The sequence below is a fragment of the Archocentrus centrarchus genome, chromosome 15 (genome assembly GCF_007364275.1).
Source record: "Archocentrus centrarchus isolate MPI-CPG fArcCen1 chromosome 15, fArcCen1, whole genome shotgun sequence".
NCBI lineage: Eukaryota > Metazoa > Chordata > Actinopteri > Cichliformes > Cichlidae > Archocentrus > Archocentrus centrarchus.
The window spans coordinates 1,619,689-1,644,316 of NC_044360.1; the positions used below are offsets into that span (position 1 = coordinate 1,619,689).

Below are 24,628 nucleotides of genomic sequence, written 5' to 3' on the forward strand. Positions count from 1 at the left end.
GCACGCTCTCACCCTGTCGGAGTGTCCAGTGGCTGTGGCCAGGATCTTCCCTCGCTTCCACTCCCAGATACACACCGTGTTCTTGGCATCCAGGCCGACCGAGGCCAGCCGCTGCAGAGGAGAGACGGGGGGGGGGTAAAATTTCTAGAACATGATTTTAAAAAAAGAGCTAATTTTCCTGTTCAGTTACAGGAACACGTGCATTCAGCAGATAACACAGGGACACACACACACACACACGGTATACAACAGAACAATTACACTGACACCAATATCAGTGTTTGCTCTGAATAACTGGCAGGAAATGACTGTAATCATCTTTAATCCTTAACCTGTGACACTTCACGTACAGATACTGACAGAGAAACCTGACGGCTCTGTGTGAGGCTCTGTGTGAGGCTCTGTGTGAGGCTCTGTGTGAGGCTCTGTGTGAGCGTGTGCATTTCAGTTGAGGTTTTTCAGCGTTTCTAATGATCAGGACTCAAAGATCACTTTAAAGGTGTGATGAATCCTCCTTGGACGGACTCTCCGGGCTGGAGGCTCCTGTTACTTCTAAAGGTTTTCTTATGATGTCTGCAAACAGCTGGCTTTGCTTTAACATCTGCGCGTCTTTTCTGAAGTTCATTTCTGATCAAAGACTCAAACAGTGCAGCGGATCATAAAGTATTCCAGGTTCACAGCAGTCCAGCTTAATAATAAATCAGCTACACCCAAAGCCAGCACACTTGATTTATTATTAAGCTGGAGTTATGATTATTTTATTGATTCTGTGTTTATTTTGATTTAGACTCAGATGTTAAGTCATCGGGTGTAAAGTCGCTGCCAGAAGCAGAAACTGATGACACAGCATTTACAGTCACTTCACAGCTCAGCATGAATTTGTTGCATTCATTTTTTAGAGCTGAGCAGCAGCAGGACAGTACGCACATTTTATATCACTAAATGTCCAAAGAAACCAAAAATCAATGCACCTTTTGGCCTTTTCAGCTCCTTTTGACCTCAACGATACTTTCGAATCTGGTTTACCTGCTAATGTTTGAAGTCTTTTCACAGTCAGACCTTCCAGCACTCAGAGCAATGCTGAAAATCTGAATGATAACCTCCTCTTTCTTTTAGGCTGGAGTATTGTACATTATCATCAGGAAGTCCAAATGAAAGTAAAAAGGGCTCAAGCTGGAGTTCTGACAGCAGTGACATCTTTCCTCCCTCATTAGTTTCTCTTCACTGAGTTCCTGTAAAACTGAATTTCATTATGCAAAGCCTGTCGCTTTGTTCAGTCTGACACCAGTAACTATTCCCAGGTCCAAATCCTTCTTCAGTTTCCAGAGTTAAAAATGGTGCAACATCCAAGCATGCATGAAAAAGCTGCTTCCCATCAAACTCACAGGCCTCTCATCTGAAGGTGATCACACTTACAGGCAAGTTCTCATCAGATTACTCCATCAGCTGGAGTAAATCAGCAGTTCTGCCTCCACCACTCCACTCCACTCAGGTAACCTTAGATATTTAGGTTGAAATTTTTCCACCAAGCTCACACATTAGAATATGTACCTACTTATGGAGAGAGTTGCCACCATTAAAATGATGATCCTGCCTAAAATCAACCATCTGTTCTCACTCACAAACCCTCTGGTTTAAGTCATCAGACACAAACACCTCAAATTTTTTATGGAAAATCAAACCATCACATATAAGTTTAAAAACTCTGCAAAAGCAAAAACACTATGGAGGTCCAGAACTTCCAAATTTTTATCACTGCGTCTTTTTACCTACAGCCTATTGCAGTACATTTCAGAGTGGATCAAATCAAGCTTGTTAGACAAGTGTTCAGGTGAGGGAGCGGCTGTCATGCAGGTGTGGGGTAGTTGGGATAGGCTGTCTCAGACTCATGTCAGGTTTTCTTTTCCCTTTTTAATTAGCCTGTAGAGCGTCTCTATTCAATTCAATGTTATTTATATGGCACCAAATCACAACAAACAGTCGCCTCAAGGTACTTTGTATTGTAAGGTAAAGACCCTACAATGAATATCGACAAGATAATCGACCTCACTGGGAGCAGAGTTTAGGTAGCTGCTCTGCACTGTGTTGGCACTGAAGAGCATAACAATGAAGGAATTAGATCCTTAACCTCCTGAGACCCGAGCTCCTGTTTGCGAAGGATTTTTAATTTCTCCTAGATATTTGTGATTAGATGGACCTGATATGTATATAAACTAAGCTTTCTCTTTGAACAGGAAGTTGTATTTTGTTACATGGTTGTTACATACTTTTATAGAAAAAAAATGTCCTCAGATGTGGACAATGGGATTATTTTATAGCACGACACAACAAAAACAGCATGTATAAAACACTATTGAGCAGAATGAAGTATAAGGTGCAGCAAAGCCAAAATGTAATGTCTCCATATGTGGACGCAGGGTCTCAGGAGGTTAAACTTAGTTACAGCACTTTCAGAAAGACTTCTACTGTAATAAAACTTATTCCCCATTGCTGTGTAATCCATTAAAGTAAATGTAAATGTTACTAAGAAATGATCAGACAGGAGGGGGCTTTCACAGAATACTGTTAAGTCTTCAGTTTCTATGCTATATGCCAGGACAAGATAATAATTTCAATTTCTCAATTTGGGTGGACAAGACTAAGCGTCAGGCTTTTAAAAGATTTAAAACTTTGTCTGGGTCTTTGATTAATTAATAAGCTGGAATTGAAGATTGCAGCTACTCCTCCTCCTCGACCTGTGCTCCGAGCATTCTGACAGTTACTGTGACTCGGGGGTGTTGATTCATTTAAACCAGTGGTGCCCACACTTTTTCAGCTTGCGAGCTACTTGAAAGATGACCAAGCCAAAAGGATCTACCTACAATAAAAATGCAAAACGCATATTTATTTTATATTATTTAAATTATTATTATTGCATATTTTGTGCTTTTAGGATAAAGTATATTTTAATTGAATTTAAATTTCATCTATAACACATATTAGTTTGTCTTGCATAACTGCATTAACCCACATTTCACAATTCAACTGTGTACATTCATTTTTGTTACCTTAGTCCAATGAGGAAAGTCAATGTCATAGTTTTTGTGGACCGTCCGAAAATGCCGCTCTACGTTTCCCTTCTTCGGAATAGCAATGGTGCTCTGACAGATGAGGCAAACGCACTTCAAATATGACATCGTGAGAAAAAAAAAAAAAATCCTCCTCCCATTCCGTATGGAAGTGGTAAGTTTTGGGTTTCTTAGTTGGACCGGCTACAGAACTCATTTTTATAGCCTTTCCTTTCTTCAGTTTTGTTTAAAACAAACTGGAGGCTAGCTTTGCAACACGGCAGCTTGTTAAAGTGGTCAAAGCAAATCTAGCGTGGTTAAATGCACATGCGTAGGGTGCCATGCGATCTACATTTTTTCCCCAACTTCACTGGGAGTTCCATGCGATCTACCTGCACTCCTCTTGCGATCGACCAGTAGATCGCAAACGACATATTGGGCACCCCTGATTTAAACTAACATATTCATCCTGCTGTAACCAGGTTTCTGTAAGGCAGAATAAATCAATATGCTGATCAATTAATAAATCATTTACCAACAGGGACTAATGTTTAATAATCCACATTTAATTGTTTTATTCTTTGGTGCAGTTGAGGAAGCTGTATTATTTATCGTTTTTGAATTTTTATGCTTAGTTTTTTTGCTGATTTTAGCTTTGTTTTTTGGTGGTCTGGGAGCAGGCACCGACTCTGTGGGGATGGGGTTTTGGGGGGATGGCAGGAGGAGAGAAGCTTCAGGCTTCCTCACCGTCACCCAGCCGGCCTGTTTTCCCTGCTGCTCGGGATCTGCTGGGGGGGAGCTAACGGCGGCTAAGCTACCATGGTCTGCATCCACTACAGGGGCCTGGCTAGATACAGGATTTTCCAGGGTGCGGAGCCCAGTCTCCAATTCAGAAAGCCTGGCCTCCAGAGCTACAAACAGACTACATTTATTACAAGTACCGTTACTGCTAAACGAGGCCGAGGAGTAACTAAACATGTGACACCCAGAGCAGGAAAGTGCAGGAGAGACAGGAGAAGAAGCCATGCTGGTAGTGAGTCGGCTAAGAGCTAAGCTACTAGTTGAGCTAAGCTAGCGAATTTCTAAAAACAAATAAAGTGAATAATGTGAATACAGGTGATTCAGCAGAGAGTGCGCTTTGGATAAAGAACGTGCAGATTACACTGAAATATGTCGTCACCCAGATAAATCAACCTACACAGTTCATACAGCAAAACACCACGGTCCTCCTGAACAGGAAGTGATACGATACCGCAGTGAGAGCCAATAGTGAAAGGGGCGTGTCCAAATGAAGCTATGGTGTCGGCCCCCCGTTTTTTTTTCCCAGAATATCACGTGACAAAAGCCAAGCGAGGCCCCGGTTCTGAACTCACGTGACTGCCTCATTCTGCGATTCGAGTCGCTGAGTTGGTGAAGAAGACGTGGGAAATAGAGGAAGTGTTGTGGGTGGTCCGATCCACTGTTATAGCGGTATAATCAGAAGCACGTGGATCCTCACCTGTACACTTTAGAGCTTTAGTTTCAGCGCACCTGCTTCTTCAGTCCTCTGTAAGAGTGTTTTCTAAGGCTGGGGAAGTTATACCAAAAAGAAGGAACTGCCTGAGCCCCAACACTATCATTTTTTTATTCTTTAGTGAAAATCAATAAAGCACCGCCACCTCCACCCAACCACTTCCTGTAACTGTTTATCCACAAACAATACACACTGTCTATATATATTATACAGACAATGCTTTATTGATACACCACCTTTTCGCTTGCTCAGGAGGTCTCTGTAACATGTTCTCATATCATATTGGGTGTGAAGTCTAAACAATCATTTTACTTATCAATCAGCGTGTTCTCATTCTGACTCTATTGATTTTCTTATTGATTTCAGTTGCTGAAAAACTGTTTATTTACTGAGCGTGCCGCCCACTCACAGCCAGGGTTATTTTATCTGTCGGTTTGTGACGACAGGCTGTGCTGGCTTTCATTTTACCAGCCGCGGGATGACTGACATGTCGGGAGGGAACCGAAGAGATGGGGGGGGCCGCCTGAAGTCATTGGAATGCGTTAACATGACACCGGGTTTGGTGTCTGTCACACTGCTGTCAAACACGATGCTGCCAGTAAACTCAGCGCGACTCCGAGTGTGTTTGTTTGGTGGAGTGAGTCACAGTAGAGTCAGCGGGATGGAAAAAGAAGGCGTATAAATGAACTCCAGCACTGCAGGTGGCTGCAAGAGGAAACTATTCACACTCACACACACACACACACACACACACACACACACACACACACACACACACACACACACACACACACACACACAGATGAGTGAAATCAAACATGCAGAGAGATGTGTATGCATGTCCCGTGCTACATTTAGGTCAGCAGCACAATGAGACAATCAATGAGAGGAAAAAGTGGAGCGTCTGCATCCTGGATTACAGCTCCGGGGAATTTGATTAGACTAAAAAAAGGCCCAAAAAGTCCGGGAAGCTCGAGGCAGAGTCAGGTGGATGCCAACGTCATTACATGGACAACCCGTGGGAAAAAGTCTACACATGATCACCGTTCAAATATTAACAATTAACACATCTTAATAGTCAAATTTATCACACAAACAGCCAAAAATCCCGACCCTCGACTTAATGTTACCCCAGTTTAAGGTTTCAAAGCAGATCGAATCAGCTGAAATGAGGGAAACTATCTCCAGAATTTAAAACAATGACAGTTTAACTACTCTGCTTATTTAAAACTGTGTGTTATTGCAACCATAACTCCACTGAGTTGGATTGTGCCAGACGAAGAAAAGCATTGGGAGCTGTGCTGGATTAGGCTCTGACAGCGTGGTGTGTGGTGGTGTTCAGCTTGTACAGAAAAGGCTCCAACGTTGGTGCCGTGTGTGGTTTTTGGACATAAGGTGGGTTGCACCGCCCTCATTTTCCACCTTTGACCTTAAATTACCGAAGCAAAGTGATGGATGACGATCATTATCCTTATTATCGTCCTCCTCCTACAACTCACGCAGCTCTCAGCTTACTCTGCCCTTTTCCATCACTCTTCCTCTCCCTTTCCTCCCCCTCCTTCCTCCTCTCACTGTGTTATTCTTCTCTGACCTTTAGGTTGATGCAGGAGTGTCCTTCAATGACTGAAACCCTCTGCTGAACACACACACACACACACACACACACACAAAGGTTTGCTCCCCCATCAGATCATATTTCACTGACCTCTGGACAGGCTCCAGGAGCAAAGATTCATTATCGGGCTCTGACCGACCCTGATGAACATTTTTGCTTCATTATCGTTGCAGAAAAATTAACTGCCCACAGTCCTGATGGATGACTGAATGTTCACACCACATTTTTAAAGCAGAAATCCTAAAAACCATCCCCTCTAGGACACATCCACGCTCAGACTCAGAGGTCTGCTTATTGAATCAGATCCCACATCACAAACTGTGTGAGGGGTCCCACGGACAAAGATGCATCTAACCCAGATTGTATGGTGGCCCTGAGAGGTCAAACACACTGCAACATAAGAAATCAGCAGTAAGGAGAAAAATGCTGCAAAAGCACACAAAACACAACACAAGTGTTTTTAGGGAGACGGTAACCTGACGTCCTGTCACTTCCCTTCACATTATCGTCTCCCCAAAAACACTTCTCTTGTGTTTTATGTGCTTTTGCAGCATTTTTCTATTTGCTGTTTTTTTTTCTTTTTTTTAAATTTGATCTCTCAGGGCCACCGTAGGATCTGACTGTGAAACTGCACACTCATTAGAAACAAACACAGCCTGCAAAATCCACCTTTTTGACACACAGAATGACCAAAATTTACAAAATGGACTCGATGTTTGATTCACTGTGGCCCGAACTGTGACCTGGTGCCCATCAAAAATAATGCAGGATTCAGGCCCTCCTGTAGAAGCGCCGGCCATCTTTCATACTTCCTCATACCAGGGGACAGCTGGCCAGTGTTTTGTCCCTACGTGGAGCTTGTATTGGGGTCCGTGTTGTGCTGGGATGTTGGTGATCAGTGGACTCCATTCCTGAGCTAACATTAGTTAGTGTGAGTGAGCGTTCATGGAAAACTCAACACAAGTCGTTCACATATCAGGAGAATCAGGGACAGCCTCATTATTTAAGTAACTTTATGCTGCATGCAGTACATTTAAGGTCAATTATTAATTAATAACAGGGTGACATTAATGTGGCTGTCTCATTCATTTACATTCCCAGCAAATCTACACGTAAATCCAGGTGATACAGAGTGTGTGTGTGTGTCACCTGTCCATCAGCACTGAATGCAAGGCAGGCGATGCCGTGTGTGTGTCCGTCTCGCAGCAGTGAGACAGTCTGGATGGTGAAGGCGTCCCACACACACACATACGGCTCCTTCCCCACCTGACCCGTCGCCACCAGGGAGCGCTCCGGGTGCAGCGCCAGGCTGAGGGAAGAGAGGGAGATGTTAAAGGGCGAGCAGGAGGAGACTGATAACCGTGACGACCAATCAGAGGACGCATCACTATCACGTTATGTAGTTTATGAGAGGAGATGAAGTACTCAGAAACTTTACTCAGGTATCTGTGGCCTTAACACAAAATCCTCTGTTACCATTAAAACACACTCGTGTACTAAAACAACAACAATAACCCTGATCCATCACAGCTTAAACTGCGGCCCGACTGAACAAATTCATTTATTTAAAGCTGACCTGTCCCACTTTTCCTTATTCTCTGTCACGTGTTGGACTCCGGCAGGGTCGGCCCTGGTCTCGGATCGTGTTTGTGACATGAATGGACAGGATACATTTTGGGAAATTCAAATTTCCAACACATGCTTTTGTTGGCGACCTGCTTATCAGAACTTGCCCTTCAGCACACAATGGGGCAGGCTGGGGAGTTTTAGGCAGCAGGGATGGACCTGGATCAGCACCTGGATCAGCACCTGGATCCCACAGGAGGAGCAGGAAAACATGGCCGAGAAAAGGAGCGGAAACAAAGAGCACTGCCTGCAATCCTCTGCTTAGCCTGCTGTCACCGGAAAGAAGAAAGCCGGATTTCTGGGTGCGGCAGCTTGTTTCAGACAGCAGGTCCCAGTCTGAGATAAAGAAGGATTGTTTTGAACGTTCACTCATGCAAAGCTACTTTAGGAGAGTGGAAGAAAAAAAAAGATGGAGCTGAAAATGAGCAGAATATTTATTTCAGCTGTAGAAGTTTTTACAGGGACTGACTCACTTTGGAGTCAGCTTCAAGTGGACATTAGAGGAACTGCAGGTTTTTCGACTCTAGAGGTTCATGATGGTTAAAAATACACCAGCTGTTTTACATCTTTATAAAACCAGCAGGTTATTGTGTCTCCTTGTAATGTCGGAGGTGGAGCCCAACACTAACAACAAGAACAAATTTATTGTAATTGTTCGCTCAGGGGAGCTGATCTTCAGCAAAACCAAGACATTCACTTTCACTGTGGTGTGTGTGTGTGTGTGTGTGTGTGTGTGTGTGTGTGTGTGTGTGTGTGTGTGTGTGTGTGTAGTCAGGAAAGGTCAGTGCTTGTAGAGGTGTCTGACACATGCAGCAACTGTGTATGAAATAATAGAAGCAGAAATAAAACAGGTGTGTCAGCCCCGGAGCCCCACTGACTGTATCTACACACACACACACACACACACACACACACACACACTCTAAGAATTTCCTTCTCAGCCCGCCAGCCAATGAGCCTGCAAGCTGCCGCGGTTGCCATGACGACTGCATTCCCAAGGGCACAGGAGCTGAGGACTGAGCATGACAACTACAGAGCCAAGGTCAAACATCACAAAACACACACACACCTGAACACACGCCTCTGCTGGATGATACCTGACGACCTCAAGTCTTCTTCACTCAGGATTTTATCTCAGTCCTAGTGTGCATGAGCGTGCAATTTCAAAATGACTGAAAGTGTTTAATGATTTCATTTTTAAAGGGGACCGTGTTACAGTGTGTGCACAGTTACAGAGTTTCACTCTGGCTCAGTAGAAGTTAACCATCTCACAGGAGTCTGAAGACAAACAGCCTGCTCAGATCTTCATCAGGAACCTGCTGAACCTCAGAGGACCCCCGCTCTGACAGAGGGGGGTAAATATTCTTCACTGTCCTCACAAAGGTTTGTGTCTCTAAGAGTCATTTGAATGTGGCTGCTGTTAGCAGTGCTAGCAGCAGCACCACAGACAGCAGCACCACAGACAGCATAAGCACAGACGGAGCGATGAAGTTCCTTAAACCTGAATTCCTTTTAAAAGCTGAACTCAACACTTTCCTGATGACTTTATGGACTCTGCAGCTCATTTTGGGTCCTAGTGAGTGAAGCATTGCCATCTTAAGGTACTGACATGTCACTGACAGTCTGTCAGTCACATCTTTCACCACAGAGGGTGGGGCTGCAGTCAGATCCACGCCTCACATGTCACACCTGTTTTCAAAACACCAGGATTCAAAGCGTTACCCTATGTGTATGTTTGGGCCCAACCTCTGACCTCTGACCTCTGACCTGCAAACTAAAACCACCCAAACAGCCCATGAAGGTCTAAAACTCTCCCACACAGAGACAGACGCACACACACACACACACACACACACACACACACACACACACACACACACCACACACACACACACACACACACACACAATCATAATCCTATGAGCACATTCACTAATTCAGAGCTAATTCATCAGAGGGATGAAGTCCAGCTGAGCTCACAGGAACCTCTTTGGGTTTGTCCATAGACTCTGTGAGTGAGCAGTTACACTAAATTTAATTATTAGTTCTACTTAATTATGGTTATTAGTAGCAGTATTTCAGTCCGGTGGTTCTCATGCCGTTACAATAACCAAACAGTCTGATTGGACAGAAACGAGCATCCTGCTCAGCTGATCTCTGAGCTCCGGGAACTCCTTCCTGATGAGTTTCTGGTCTCAGCTGCTGGTTTAAGGTCTTACTGAATAAAACCAGCTGTGATTCAGAGCGAGGCTGCTTTATGATTGACACGTCGACCTTCAAAACTCGTCAAAAATGGGCTTAATGAGCTGAAGGGGGAGGAGCAAAACATGATGTTTTTGTGTTGTTTCTGTCTTTGTATCTTCAGAGTTCCTCTTTCATCTCCATTCTCACGCTTTCAGTGTCCGTCTCAGCTGAGTGACTCAGAGGACTCAGGCTCGGTCCCCTCAGTGTGACTCCATTAACAGATTTATGGCCTCACATCATGAGTAACACAAGCCCACACACACTGAAGTGTTGTGTGGTTATTTATAGAAACTGCACTGATTTTATGAGCTGCTAATAATAAACTGCTGTGAGTTTGGCAGCAGAGTGTGCAGCACCGATGATGTGATTATTAAATGATTCACCTGCAGAGGGGTGTGTGTGCGTGTGTGTGTGTGTGTGTGTCCAAACATTTGGCAGAGGACAAAGCCATGAGTGAATGATTGGTATATTATTTCTGCACATATATATTATGCTTTTAATTAGTAGATTTACTCTTTAAAGCAACATTTAGCAACATTTTTACAATGATTTTAGGTTTTCCAAACACTTCAGAGAAAATTACAAGCGTGCAGCAGATATCTGTAACAATTCAAATTCAAAACTGGATAAAAGTCTATCCCAGCTGTCATAGGGCGAGAGGTAGGATACACAGGGCTAACCCTATATTATATTATATTATATTATATTATATTATATTATATTATATTATATTATATTATATTATATTATCCTTGTTTGTGTACAAACTTGGTGTAATGTAGTTCTGACTCTGATTCTAACCTGTTATTCTGTCATGCACAGTTGCTACTTTTCCACCGCCGAGGTGCCGGTGCTCGTGCCAGTGCTGGTGTCGGTTCCAGTGAACTGGCGAAACGCTTAAGAACGAGTCCGCGTTTCTGTGAACTGCTCCTTTACGTATGAGTGTGGGCGGGTCCTCGTCTGGACACAAAGCTGAAGCGCACAAACGTGGGAGAACACGCTCTCCTTTCTGTGCTGCAAATACGTTTTAGGGTCCAAACCAAAGTACTGCAGCATCTGTGTGCAGCACAGAGGGAAACACAGACAGCGATTAGAGCAAGACGACAAGTACGCACTTTGTGTCCTTTTATCTGTGATATGAACTGATACAAAGCAGCAAGTTCAGCCTTAGAGCCCAACCTAATTCACAGCCGTGAAAATCGCTTCACTTTTCTCCTGTAATACACACCATGCAGTGAAACAGTGGTAGAAATCTCTATGTTGAGATGGCAGAGTCACGCCCTTCTGCCGGTTTTGTCACAGGGTCTTGGTTCCAGACCAGCTAGCTTGCGGTGCCAGAGTTGAACCCATTTTTCAGCCGAGCACTGAGTGCGTTCACAGTGGAAAAAACGCTGAACGGTTCAAATATGGGCAACGGCACTCAGTCGGTGGAAAAAGGGTCTGCATCACTCACAGTTAAAGCACGTTACAGATCCATCTGTCAATCTCCCGCTCCTTTCTCCCGTCACTCGTGAACAAGACCCCGAGATACTTGAACTCCTCCACCTGGGGCAGCAACTCGTCCCTGAGCCGGAGAGGGCACTCCACCCTTTTCCGGCTGAGGACCATGGCCTCAGACTTAGAGGTGCTGATTCTCATGCCGACTGCTTCACACTCAGCTGTGAACCGTTCCCCTGCGAGCTGGAGGCCCCCCCTGATGAAGCCAACAGGACCACATCATCTGCAAAGAGCAGAGATGAGACTCTGAGGCCTCCTTCCGCCACATGGCTACGCCTAGAAATTCTGTCCATAAAAATTATGAACAGAATCGGTGACAAAGGGCAGCCCCGATGGAGTCCAACACCCACAGGAAACGAGTCCGACTGATTGCCGGCAATACGGACCAAGCTCTCACTGCGGCTGTACAGGGACTGAATGGGCCACAGCAACGGGCGCCAGACACCCCATACTCCCACAGGACCTCCCACAAGATACCCCGAGGGACACATGTAGACTGGATGGGCAAACTCCCGCATACACTCCAATATCCTCGAGAAGATGAAGAGCTGGTCCAGCGTTGTTCCTCTTGGATCTGAGGTTCAACTAACATCCTCTTTGTGTGGAGGACACACTCTGCACCCAAACCCTACGATTTCTCCTGCAGGTGGTGGGCCTACAGGAGGGCGGGCCCATGTCTCCTCTTTGGCTGCTAATGCCCGGCCACCAGACGCTTTCCCTCGAGCTCTCTCCCCAGGCCTGGCTCCAGGGTGGGGCCCCAGCAAGCCTAAACTGTTCCTTGTTCTTTGTCTGGCCCCTCACCCAGGACCAATTTGATAGAAAGCATAGAAAAAGTTGCACACTGCACCTTTAAGTTTTATCAAGTGGACTTCATACGTGTGTTGTCTATGAATACATTTGACATTTTGCATCACTAATATAATGGTGCTGAATGATGGCAGTCACTGGTATGGCCACTAGAGGGACCTGCAGTGAATTACGACATATTTTAAACAGAAATGAACAACGCTGCCGTCCTTCAAGATGTTTCACCTGAAGGTGGTGCTACATATTTCCCTAAAATTCAATTATGTTTCCTAAATATCCAGCCTGATGGTGGAATAAGTGACAGATTATTTTAATTTAAAGTGTAAAAGAGCATCATCGTCTGTTTCCTGCAGATCAAAGAGATGTCAGAGAAAAGCGAAGCGGCTGCTGCTGCCAGCGGGGAAATCTGACTGAAAAGAGGCAATCTGGGAAACGTTCATCATAGGAATTAATTGGAACTGAACACACACACACACACACACACACACACACACACACACACACACACACACACACACACACACACACACACACACACACACACACACACACACACACAGAGCCAGTTAATTTATTATTCATATGGCATTTACACTATTCATTGGAGGATGTGTGCTCATTCCAATTTAATTGGCATCCTTTCTACCGTATATTTGTGTGGCCAAATGTTCATCCATCCATCAAAGGACATGATGATGATGATGATGATGATGATGCTTCTCACATATTACAGCACAGGGTCGATTTATGATTAGGGGATGAATATGTGTGAGGTAAGAGCGGCTCTGCAGAGAGAGAAACAGGAGATTTATTTATTTCCCACTTCCAGCATGATGAGAAGGTAATGAGCTGGAGATCACCAAAGGCTTTTTAACCCTGTTTGCATTCAGCAGTGAATGATTTAGTCTGCCTTAACTAGTGGAAATAAGTGTGCACATATCAGCTGAGCATGTCCAACAGCATCTTCATAGTTTAGATGAGCTGTTGTTAATAATAACCACAGAAGGTACCTGTGCATTCATGCAGTTTACTGTAGCTGCTGCAGTCAGCTGATGTTTCCCATGAACTGCTTTATTATCTTTGATGGAATCACTGCACACAAACTTGTAAGAAAAATACCCACAAACCCACAACAAGTCTTAAATTACTTTATTACCTTATTTAGCCTTAAAATGCTGTTATAACAAAGTGAAGCCACTGCTGAGGTGCCTAAGACTGCATTCTGTGTAACTACCAGCAGGGGGCGACTCCTGTGTTTGGAAAATAGTGTAGATTGTATTGAGGTTTGGCAGACATGTGACCACTGACCCTGTGACCTTAACTTGTAAGCCATTTTGGACATATGAAAATCACAGTGACGATCAAGTGAATAAGGCCCGAGTCACACAGGCTGAGAGACCGGTCTGCAACCATCTGGCAACCAGAGGTCGTAGTTTGAATGGAAGTGATGAAACTGTCTACAAACAGCGTGCAGCTCGTCTCCAAGCATGAAAAGTGCGACGCATAATGGAGAACGTTCGCCTTCAAAGTAAAAGTTGTGCCCTCAGTGCTGCAACCAACATGTTTCAAAAGGCCCAACTTTTACTTTGAAGGCGAATGTTCTCCGTTTCCAGTTTGCAGTGTGTTTTTTCAAGTTTTACAACCACTGGGCAAATGATTGGGCAGTATTTGCAGAACAACGTGAAAAATTACAGTCAACCAAAGAGATCACTGGGAGGCTTTTGGTGCAGCATTTTCTTTGCAACAGATTTCATCCAGTGAGTCTGAAACCTCCAGGAACCGCTCACCAACCACTCAGGGAATCCACATTTTTCCCTAGCAACTGGCGGTTGTATGATGGCCAACATGGCAGACAGCGTTCGAGCAGTGTTCACAGGAAGTCATGTGAGAAACCTGAACAGAAGTCTATGGAAGAATGAGCCATCTGCTCATTTAATCTGTGACGTCTGTGAACACTGTCCTGATGAGTTTATGGTCTCAGTCACTAGTTTCAGGTCACACTGAATAAAACATGATGTTTGTTTTGGAAATCATGGTCCTGAGTCAGAAAGGACGGGGAAGCAGGTACGAGCACGCAGCTCCCGGAGCTCCTAACACCTGGTTTTAAAAAACTAAGGCGGTGGCCACGAAACGCTCAGATCAACCCATCAAAAACAGGACTCCGTTAACCGATGAGCGACAGCACAGTGGCTGCAACCATCTATTAAAAACCGTCTGTGGCCGAGCCAACCTCTGGTAAGATATTTGTGCAAATCTGTTCATAACCTTCTGATTAAACCAATCAGAAACCCCTAAAAGAGCAGAAAACAGACACAAAAACAGCCTCACAGCAGCAGCGAGCGGCCACTCAGTCAAAGAAATCATCCATGTTTCTCCTGTTTGTGTTCACAACGCTGCTACTGAAACAATCCTCTCCATCCCCATCCTCCTGTGTCTGATTCCTCTCCCCGTCCTCCATCATCAGCTCAGGCTCGGAGGAGCCCTCACCTTTGACCTCCTCACGACTACAGTACGTGCTGCTTTTAATTCTGGTAAACAGCCAGACACGCAGCTCAGAGTAAAATGAGTGTAGGTGAGTTTATTTATAGCAGGTGGTGAAATCAGGCCAGCTTCTATAAATAGCCCAGAGGAACTCCTCCTCCCAGAACGCGTGTGTGTGTTTATGCATCAAGCAACAAAAGCTTGTTTCCCCCACTCGACCTTGCATGGATAACTCTGAGGAGTCGCTATAATAATGTTTTCATAAACCATCTGGACTCCTCTCCAGCTGCTACCTACAGATTCTTACATTTAAATAACTGCATGTTTATGGTTAAACAGCCTCCAGACAAAATGTTTTAATCCAACAAATGAGTCCAGATTTGAAACCATTCAAGACCAAATCCAGTGGAAATGAAAGCCCCTCCCAGTAACACGTGACAGCCTCCATTCTGATCTGACCTCTTTAAAACAATCCAACTCGAAGCATCTGAGATACGGCCGAGAACCCAGCTGAGTCACAGTCAGGTCATTTCAAACCTCTCTGTGGAGTTCGCATGTTCTCCTCGTGTCTGTGTGGGTTCTCCGGGTTCCTCCCACAGTCCAAACACATGCAGTTAGTGGGGGCAGGTTACCTGGTGAGTCTAAATTGGCCATAGGTGTGAGTGTGAATGGTTGCCTGTCTCTGTGTGTTAGCCCTGCTATAAGTTGGCGACCTGTCCAGGTGTACCCTGCCTCTCGCCCTGTGATAGCTGGGATAGGCTCCACCCCCACCCCCACACCCACAACCCCAAAAAGGATAAGCAGAAGAAAATGGGTGGAGCTGTATGTTATTATTAATTGTTGGTTGCAGAGTGGTTATAAAATAATGACCATATTTGGTTCTGTGTAAGTTTTGCTTTTGCTTTGTAATTCTTGGTCTTCAGCCCAGAAAATGAAGCCTGGACAACTGAAGGAAACTGGAAACTCTACCTAATATCATCTACGGTGAAAATAAAAGATTTTATGACTTCGGGGCCTGTCAGTAAATAACAAACAGCTAATTATCAGTTAAAGAAAGACCCCATCTGCCATGAACTACGCTGTGGCCGGCAGGTGAGGACCCCAGCGCAGGAACTTATCAGCTTTATTTGCTGGAAACTCGGGACAGAGCTGGACGGGCCGGCAGAACAAATTACAAAACTCACTGGATCAGAAATAAACACAGATGGCGCGCACACAGCGGGCGGGAAGCAGCGACAACAAGGACGCGACAAAGGAGACGGGAAAACTTCAGACAATATATACACACTGGGATGATCAGGGAACATGGAAAACACCTGGGAAACACAGGTGAGCCTGATCAGGAGCAAATAAGACAGAGGAAGCGCATTAAACTGGATCTGTGCTGCTTTCCTTGGTTTCCTGTCACCGTTCCAGCGGTGGATGTTCATATGAAACATGGACAAAGGTTCAAATAATGAGGTCAGTGTAATTCCAAAAACTCCGGCTGCAGACCGCTCTAAACACTCAGTTTAGGAAAAAGAAGAAGAAGGAGGGTCTGTATGATGTCACAGAGAGCACAGACGCCCCAATGACCTGCTGTTTGGCAGGTGCAGCCAATCAGAAGAAAGCTAGATTTCAGAGAGAGGAGCTTAAGCAGCTTGTTTCAGACACCGAAGCCGAGAAGATACGAAAAAGAAGGCCTACTTTGAACTGTGAGTCATGCTAAGCTGCTTTGGGAGAGGCCAATAATCAAAACACTGAGCTGGAAACAAGCAGAGCAGGTAAACTTTAACATATTTGAAGCACGCGAGTTGGCTGCCGTGATATTTATTACACACTGAGACCAAACATCACCGAGTCCAAACCCAAACCAGTCTTCAAACCCGGGACACGCTGGTGGCAACTGATAAACACAAAGCCACCGACTAACAACCTGCCGCCCTCTCGCTCTCAGCACTGAGGTTTGTTGTTGTGATGAAAACAGACGATTTACTCGCTGAGCTCAGCTGGAAAATCGGAGAGAAAGTTTCGGTTTGAGCAGCACAGCATCCGATCGGCGCTTTGGGGGAAATTTTTCAGCGAGCTGTTCGGTCGTGTAATCGAGAAGTGAAGTGCTGCTTGAAACAAATCTATTCAACAAGAAATGACGATGTGCTTTCTGGTGGAAAACCCTCAGCAGGCTCCCAGACTGAGGGAGCCTGCTGAGGGTCCCGTTGCCCAAAAAGCTGCTGTTGGGTTAAAAACAGAGGAACTGAGGGAGGAAAGAAAACCTGCTGTCACGTAAGGAGTTCAGCTTCTTTTCCTCTCCTCACAATAAGAAGCTTAAATTCAGTTTCCAGACCTTGCAGAGCTGCAGAGTGACATAACACCCTGAGAGCTTTGAGTAAATCTGTGTGTGTTTCAGTGTGTGCAAGTGCCAACAGATCGTGGGAACATTGGCGGCTGCGGGGCAGATCGGCGGTGGGATGCTGGACAGATAATTTCTTAGTCATCATTTTAATGAAGACCAGTGAGCTGTGAATCCACAGAGCCACCAGGTCTGTGCTGCTGCTGCTGCCATTAACAGTCTGTCAAATGCACAAAAGCACGAAATAAAAGAGCCTTCGAGGAATTATTCCCTCTTCTTTTCATGAGTCATTGAGCAGCGATCTGGACAGTAAAAGCAGCCGAGCTCAACCCAGTTGCTTCTTACTCGATCAGAAGGCGAATGCCACCATTCATTTATCGAGAACTCAGAATTAGCTTTAATTATCGGTGCATGCGTGCCGATCGCGGATGGATTACTGAACGACCCGTGGGGGCATATTTTACATAATGTGCTGTAGTGTTTAATGTGTCAGCGGTCAGCCCGCCTCTCTTCATCAGCTCTGTGACCTAAATGTTCAGCTGCAGGTTTTCAACCAACAGCATCACCTGAGAGCTCAACTGTAACGAGCTGCAGTTCCTCTGCCGTCCAGCAGAGGCGCCACAGTGAGTCAGTTCCCATAGACGTCCATGTGAAAACTTTCCAGCAGAAATCAATCATGTACGGCTGTGTGGGATGTAGAGAACGGACCCACAATGCAGGACGAGGAGATAAACTGAAAAACAGCTTTATTGGTGAGATCTCGCAGAACACCGTAAATTAAAGCAGTTACAGAAGGTCAACCAAAAACCACGAGGAGGCTCAGCCACGAGGGAGCGCGCGACAAAGAACAGAGGGAAAAGTGAAGAATGAATACACACAAGGTAACGAGGAAACAGGGGACAGGTGGAAAGGAAGCTGAAAGTAATTACAGGAACGGAGACAAGACGAAACACACGGAGCAGGAGACTGTCAAAATAAAACAGGAAGTGAATCACCAGGGAAACAAACACAAACTTGACAACACAGGGAGGCAAGCACATGAGAGCACATAAAGGGAGGAAATAACCAGAAACGTGATAAATAATACTTAAAGGAAACAGAACAACAAAACAAAACCTCAGAAAGTCCACAAACTCAAAAACACGGGTCCGAGATCCTGGACACGACATTTACAGCTGATACAGAAACTGCTTCAGTCTCTGTGGATAATTTCTCCCTTCATAACAGCTGTACGGGGGAGGGTGTTTCTATAACTCACCTGTATAATAAAGTTTGCATTATTGGGGGCGTGGCCTCTTTGACTGACAGGTGGATGGTGACACAGGTGGCTGTAGCTGCTAGCTGTCTGCGGCTTCACCTCAGCTACCTGTTCACTGACACACAGAGACCCAACATGGCTGTCTTTGGACTGATCGACAGAGAGAGAACATATAAACTCCACCGTGCAGCCCAGGAACAACTTCAAATACAGGCAAAATACGACCAAAAGACACAAAAGTCTCAAAGAATCGACACCTAAAGGCCCAAAGAGAAACAAAAATGCCTCCTTCAGACATCACAAAGAAACACAAAACAAGCACAGAGGGATAAATGATGACAAAGGTTGCAATGGGATTCAACCCCAAAACAAGAAATGTGCAAATTATGCCAGAAGCTGCCAAACAAGACAAAAAAAATGAGCACAAAAATAAACAAAAGTCTTAAAGGAACAAAAGCTAAAAGCACAAAGAGACCAAAAATGACCAAAACATTAGAAGGAGGTGCAAAAAGGGACAAAAAGAAACACAAAACAGAAACAGAAATATGCAACAAATAAACTAAACAATTCAAAGACCCAAACAGACACACAGATATATGCCTGTGCAAAGAATCCAGAGAGAGCCAAAGCAGCCAAAAACCCCCCCGATGCTAACAAATAAGAGACAAAACAGAGAGAATCAAGACTCCAACACAACCACAAAACATACAAAACATCTGCAAAAAAGTCCCCAAATAGAAACGACACAAAAAGACTCCAAAGATGCTGCAATCTGAACTTCACACAACAGCCAGCAGCGCCTCTCTGACCAATCAGCTGCTAACAACAACACAGACTCTCATCTTCATCCTGTCTGCTCTGCCACTTAGCATAGCGTGCTTCTTGTTGAGAAGGAAATGAGCTAATCTTTGCCTCACACACACACACACACACACACACACACACACACACACACACACACACACACACACACACACACACACACACACACACTCTTAGTGCCTGCGGTGTCCCTGCTGGTTAGCCTCAGCTCTACATGAGCGGCTCTGGCTGCTCAACTGGTTGGTTTAGTGGTTGATGATGATGATGATGAGCCTGCAGGGTCACACTGACTGCCTCTCTGCTAACACATGCATGACATCCTGCACTCCTTCAGCCAGCAGAGGCATCTAGAAGCTAACTTAGAGCATGAAACAGTTTTTATTTTCTTTGCTGTAAGGACTCCCTGAGAAACTCTCAGAGAAACAGAGAAACTAAAAGTTTGAAGCGAAGCGTCTGTCTGTGGGTCAGAGGACAAACACAGACTGGGCCCTTCACGGGGCTGCAGCACGATGCCGTGTTGCTCCTGTGTGGCAGCACCACAGAGGGAATTTAAAGAGTCTGACACCAGACCCGAAAAGATCTCAAAAACACTGCAGAAAAACTGTAAGGCTGCTCCTTTTAAAGCAATACATGCTCCTAGGAGAGTGAAAGCTTTCAGAGCCTCATCTGTTTCATCGGCTGGGAACAGACTGTAAATAAAAGATGGACGTAACGTCACATTCGCAGGGGCATGATGAAATGGATGTAAGATATCAAAACAACTGGGATTTATTTTTAAACATATATCTGTTAATAATCGCCGTATGTGTGACGATATTCATGCAGAGTTTGGTTCAGACTGGCCCACCCATTAGGGAGGAGGTGGTATACATACAGATATATATACATACACACACTGTGATCATTATAGATGCACTAATACTGAAGGCAGCATCTTCCTGGGGGCATGATAAATGACTAACATTAAGAGAAATCATTGGCATTTATTAATATATTGAATGTATTTATTAGCAGGTGTGTACACATGAGAGCTGGTTTTATACAACAGTGTGTGCTCCCTGTGTGTGTCTAATGTGTGTGTGCATCTCTATTTCCATCACATTGTGTCATCTGTGGACACTAAACTGATGCTCACCTGGAAAAACAAACAGCAACACAATCCCCGTGTGTGTGTGTGTGTGTGTGTGTATACATAAATCTGCACACCTGTCACAATAAGTACTGTAACCCATTCAGTCTGAAGGTGAAGACATGTTTACAGGTTATGCTGGGGTTAAAGTACATGGATACACGTGTGTGTGTGTGTGTGTGTGTGTGTGTGTGTGTGTGTGTGTGTGTGTGTGTGTGTGGGTAAGAAGCATTTTGACAGGTTACACCTGTAACACTGAAGTGTTGAACCTGCAGTTTCTCTGTTGTCCAGCAGAGGCAGCAGTGAGTCGGTCCCCATAGACTCCCATGTTAAACCTTTGCAGCAGAAATAAACATGTTTACAGCTGATACAGAAACTGTTCTGGCCTTCATCACAGCTGTACGGGGGGAGGATGTTTCTATAACTCACCTGTTTAAACTGGATTAAAGTTAAAGTTTGCATTATAGATCTTTAAAAAAGCAGACCTGTGAGGTATATACACTCTGGACACCTTCTGAACTGTGATGTTTCAGGACCACAAAGACCCAAACAAACAGATTCAAAAGCAGTTTTTATCCAAGAGTTATAACTGTACTAAATGCTGCCTGAACTGTACAGTTTTAGATGGCAGTGAAGGATGTGTGGTATGATGGTACTTTCCTTTTCAGATAAATCGAGAGCAGTCATTCTTGTTTCAGGAACGGAAGTCTTTATCCAAGGGTGGGAATCAGACTAAAGCCTGGCCACCCTTGTTAGACACCCTTTTAGGAAGCTAATGGCTACATAAGCATAGAAACTCAGTTTGCATCCACTAGCTCCTCTTTAGCTTGGAGAACTCTGTGAGGCCGCTGCCACATGGACGCTTAACGAGTTAAATCACCTAATTATTCACGAGCTTCATCTAAAAAGTTAACTGCAAAAGAGTAACATCAGGAACCACACCAGATTTATTTAATCATTAGAGGGTTACATTAATCAGGTATGTAAGCAAAAGGTTGCTGGTTCAGTTCCGGTTGGAGACACAAATCCCCTTCAGGTTGCATCAGGAAGAGTAAAACCTGATGTGGGACCCCTTGTGAAGAGGGAGCAGCTGAAAGCAGCTCATTTAGGGAAAATGATGCGTTTCTGTGCCACCACCATACAAGTAAACTTGGCCCTGCATACAAAAATACTCCCCTCAAACACATATGACATCACACATGGTGAAAGACAGCAGGCTGTAACTGGCCACAGCCTCTGAAGTCAAAGCAATATAAGAAATGAATCTGATGCAGGTATCAAATCATCAGACAGAAGTGCTGCAAAACTGTGGAAATAAAACATGTTGATTAATGATGTAAATATGAGGACTGGTTTATTCTTCAGAGAGACAGGACTCCCTCTCTGCCTCCAGAAGACCAGTTTGTTTTACTCAGTCAAGCAGAAATACCATCAAAACTGCACAGCAAACATAATGATGTCCTTTGGTTTGGTTTAGTCCTTCCTCTGTGTGTGTGTGTGTGTGTGTGTGTGTGTGTGTGTGTGTGTGTGTGTGTGTGTGTGTGTGTGTGTGTGTGTGTGTGTGTGTCAGTTGTTCGGTCAGGTTCTGCCTGCAGGCAACCAACAGGAAGTGGGACAAGAGAGGAAAGGAAGGAGAAAGCAGAGGACGGCAGAAACAGAGAGGCTGCATGAAGTGAGCCAAAAAAAATCAGGTCCTCCATTCTTCAGCAGAATGGTGCAAAATAAATAAATAACAGAACAATTCAGATTCGATGATGTAAAGTTGTGTGCTGTAGACAGCGGTAGGTGTTTCGTGTCTTTAATGGTAAAGCCAGCCTGAGAGCTCGAGGTGAGTCCAGGGTGAGAAACGTGCTGCCTGCACTCAGATTTGCAGTTAAACAAACAGTCACAGCTTCGGTAACGTTGTGATGTCACAACTCTACAGCAGAACCCAGCACAGCACCCCCGTGCCCTCACCCGGAGCCGGTCTACCCCGAGAGACCCTAATCAGGGAAAACTGCCTCTGAGAGCAGAACTCCTGAGGTCAGGTGTGAACCCGGCTATTTCCAGATCACTCCATGTTCCTCCAGCCACAGTCTGAGGGTCTGAAAAAATACGATCACAGATAAAAGTGGTGGAAATCATGTTTCCTCAGTCATTCAGGAGGAGCTCAGAGCAGAGCTGCTTCTCCTCCACATGGAAAGGAGGCAGTTGAGATGGATCGTCTTCCTCGGATGCCTCCCGGACACCTCTGAGCTGAGGTGTTTTGAGAAGAACCCAAAGATCACCTTCATCTTATAGCTGTCTCGGGAAAGCTTTGGCGTCCCCCCAGAAGAGCTGGAGGAGGTGGCTGGGACAGATCTCTTCTATTCAGTGAGGACTATCTCAAGCACTCGAGTCCAAGGTGACTTCTTTTAGGTCTTGAAGATGTTTCACCTCTCAGCTGGACCTAAGAGAAGTCCACTGGCCTTCAGACTGCCATGACCTGGGTGACCGAGAACCAACACAGCCTCACTGACCACCTCGGCAGTCCTCAATGAATCGGTAGGACTCATGAATTAATGAGCCCTCAGTGATGTGTGAGGTAATTTGGGGAGAAAAGAATAACATCAGACCTTTAATTTGAATGCTGAACCAGGTCAGGGAGCCAGAGCATGCTGGGAAATCCTTAAAGACGGATTCGGACTCGTGGAAACAAAGGAAAGATGAAGAGCGTGAAACTGGAGTGAACTGAAGAGTGCTGGAAATGTGAGCTCTGTGAAGCAGCAGCATCCAGCCCCCGATAATTGCTGCCATTCAGCAGCAGCCTGGTGCTTCTCTGCAGAGGAACATAAAGGCCCATCGCCCCGCGGGAGGCCTCGGCCATGAAAGAGCCATTGAAAGGAAAAGACGCCCCCCCCTCTCGCTTTCACAAATACTCAACATGGATTTAATGCGTCAACATGGAGTCTGCAATTACTGAAGCGATCCATCAGGCAGGCGGGCGCAGTTATGATTCAGAGTGACTGCACCAAAGTGGCATGAAAGAAAAGTCAGCACTAAAAATCACAATTATTTTGAATGTCAGACTGCATCACATCTCTGACAGGCTCGTTTATTTCAGCTCATTTAAAAAAGTCAGCATTCAGGCACATCCCAAGTTTACTGTGTAAAATACAGGGAAGACGACACAAATGGCATCAATCAGGACTTTCTGTGTCATAACAAGAAAATACGGAGCAAATATCTGAACCAGCAGAACCTCCCTGAGGAAAGTTTGTGGATTTCTTCTTCATCGGAGGGATTACGGTAAAGTAAGCAACTTGTTCGGGTATTAAATACTTTTTATTGCCAAAATCTGTACAGATTGTAATGCAACTTAAAAATGAGACTTTTCCAGCTCAGTCACACCAGAGCAGGGGTGCCAAACATAAGGTCTGGGGGTCAGATTCGGGTCAGTAAAGACTCCAATCCAGCCCACTGGACAGTTTTAGAACATGTGAAGGAGGGCATAAATGTTATACTTTTATTTTGATAGTTTTTCCAGCCTTTCCTACTGATAGAGTGATTTATAATCACCATATGTGAAGGCGCCCGCTCAAAGAAGATGAAATGTTTGCTAATCCAAATGTGTCAGGGAAGCTCACCGTTTGCTTGTGATGTACTTTTGTGTCACATACATTCATATCTGGACTGGAAGCTCCTCCCTTCAGGCTGCTTCAAACTGCTGATCTGGTGACTGATGATTTTATTCTGCTGTTTCCGTCACTGTCAGTCAGCGCTGGCAAAGTGACTCAAATGCAAATGTAAATGCTTTCTTATTGTTTGTGTAGAGCAGTAGTTTGATTTGTAGTTTGATTTCTCAAATCTTTGACAGCCTCTGAGGATTTTTGTTGTAACAAACTGCAAACTGAAGATTTTAGGGCTGCTGACTGATGAGTATTTATCATGGACACGTTTTTGTTACATTTTACGGACAGAATGAAAATAATGTGCAGATGAATTACTGATGAAAATAATCATCTGCTGCTAAACTGAACATGTGACGAGCCGCTCTCAGATTTGTTTAAACTAAGCGCATCATGGTGACAGCAGCAGTGATTTAAAGAATGACTCTAAGACATTAAATAAGCCTCTTCTGCTCGTCCAGCTCTGTATTTTCATTCATGGGCTCCACTAGAGCCGCTTCGAATGACTCGCAGTTCAAACTCATCCTTCTGTGCCTCACCCAGACTCCGCCTCTCACCCAGACTCCGCCTCTCACCCTGACTCCGCCTCTCACCCTGACTCCGCCTCTCACCC

At 44.9% G+C, this 24,628-nt stretch overlaps 1 protein-coding gene across 1 annotated transcript in view; it reads right to left on the reverse strand.

The window, feature by feature from the left end:
- Positions 1-24,628, reverse strand: part of LOC115793663 (echinoderm microtubule-associated protein-like 6) — an 80,853-nt gene that overhangs the window by 50,472 nt on the left and 5,753 nt on the right. The window contains exons 2-3 of the mRNA XM_030748737.1: positions 7,325-7,484; positions 13-111 (exon numbers count right to left, since the gene is read on the reverse strand). Coding sequence (XP_030604597.1) covers positions 13-111; positions 7,325-7,484 — 259 coding nt within the window. The remainder of the gene's footprint in view (positions 1-12; positions 112-7,324; positions 7,485-24,628) is intronic.